The sequence below is a fragment of the Sphaeroforma arctica genome, assembly GCF_001186125.1.
Source record: "Sphaeroforma arctica JP610 unplaced genomic scaffold supercont1.5701, whole genome shotgun sequence".
Lineage (NCBI taxonomy): Eukaryota > Ichthyosporea > Ichthyophonida > Sphaeroforma > Sphaeroforma arctica.
In genome coordinates this window covers 1-1,877 of record NW_014034857.1, presented here as the reverse complement: position 1 = coordinate 1,877, position 1,877 = coordinate 1, and the positions used below count along the sequence as shown (strand labels likewise).

Sequence of the window (1,877 nt, the reverse complement as noted above, 5' to 3'; positions counted from 1 at the left end):
CACACACACACACACACACACACACACACATAATATATATATATATATATATATATATATATATATATACCCATATATACACATACCCGTCTGGGTCCGCCACATCGAGCACTATATGGCGAACGTCTTGCCAGTGATCTTCGGTTGTCATGCGTTCGTTGCACTTCACTTGGGCCGATAGGGGATTTGTACTGCTGAAGGGACCACTTTGAGGTGTCTGTGCGGGTGTGCCTGGAGAGATACCGGCAAAAATGGTTAGTTGAGTTCAATGAATGTACCGTCTTGCATACATGTCCTGGACAATAAAGACCCACTGACCGAAAAAGGAGGTGTAGGTGCAAAGAGACCGGAAACACCGCATGGGTGCATGGGTGTATAGCCTTAAGGTGGTATGGCCACAGGGGACGGATAGTAAAACAGCCCTAAGTCTCCCACCACTTGAGCACACAGTAAGAAGCTAAGCACTGCGCAGCGTGGTGGTCAGACTTTATAACAACTCCAGTACGAACTACACAGCTAGATTCAGGACGGGACAAAAGTCCAAAAAAAAGTGTTATGGGACACAGACCCCGCACTGTGTGAAGACGTACTGGAATTTGTTGGCTGGTTACCGGTGGAGTCTGAAGTTCCTTTGGACATGACAGCGACACGGTACTTTGGCAGCGGGCGTGTCAAAGCCGTGTCAGCAACCTTCTCGCCTTCAGGTAAGGGATGAAGGAAAAGCAGCTTTTGCCACAGACCCACCTGCCAAGGTGTCAATTCACCGTCCAGTCTGTTTAAGCGGGTGGTTACGACAAGGTTGAGTGTTGTGGTGTTTATGTACGAACGTAGGATGGCCCACAGATGATCGAGAAACAGTTTGTTTTAAACACCCTGGAAACAAAACAACGCATGTGCACCTGCAATACACTACGGAATCAGTCACTGGTACAACATCACTGAACCGGTTACTAGTACAGACGACTACGTCGCATGCAAGACGTATGAAAAACAGAACACACGTAGCAACTGTATGTGGACATATACTCCTCTGTTCGATTTCAACCGAAGCTTGTATTCTGAGCATTGGCAAGTTTGTTCATGACAATTCATATACATTGGGCATTGGCAAGTTTGTTCATGACAATTCATATACATTGAGCATTGGCAAGTTTGTTCATGACAATTCATATACATTGAGCATTGGCAAGTTTGTTCATGATAATTCATATACATTGAGCATTGACAAGTTTGTTCATGACAATTCATATACATTGAGCATGGTGGAGATAGACACACCCTAGCAAGTGCTGGTCATCTCCTAACCCACGTTTGTAGAACTGTTGGGCTCCCAACTGTAACAGACGCTTGTGTAATCGCTTGGCCGGGTAGTTGTACTTTGTGTACGACGAGTCTCCCAAACCAAACACAGTGAAGTTAAGGTGCGCCAATGCATCAGCCGACAATTGCTTGCGCAGAAGGAATTGCCAGAAATCCTGGTAACCGTTACGCCAGAGTGGATTAACGACAAGATAGTATCGAATACTGGTGTATGTGTGAACAAAGGTAGACGAACACGTTCATGCATGATAACAATAGATAAAAAAATTCTTACACAGACGATAATAGATGAAAACGTTCACACATGGTTGATAACTCAAAATGAGTAGTGGTGAGGGTTTTTTTCTCGATATAAATTTACAGCTAGAAAGTTCGGTCCGGAGACAACTACTTCGGCTACTAAAAACAGTTCAATTTAACTTCAACGCTCGTTATTCGCTAATATCAGAATGTTTTCATGAGTCAAACATGTACAGTATATACATCGACCAAAAATATAAAATGAATATATAAATATATCAGTTGTACATAATATGATTCAACTATATATATATATA

At 42.9% G+C, this 1,877-nt stretch overlaps 1 protein-coding gene across 1 annotated transcript; it reads right to left on the bottom strand.

Moving 5' to 3' along the window:
- Positions 1 to 86: 86 nt before the first annotated feature.
- On the bottom strand, positions 87 to 1,476 carry SARC_15159 (hypothetical protein; the record flags this gene model as incomplete). The annotated part of the gene is made up of 3 exons (XM_014290714.1): positions 87 to 231; positions 591 to 772; positions 1,279 to 1,476. Coding segments are annotated over 3 exons (525 nt in total), but the record flags the coding sequence as incomplete, so codon positions are not given.
- Between the last annotated feature and the right edge of the window lie 401 nt (positions 1,477 to 1,877).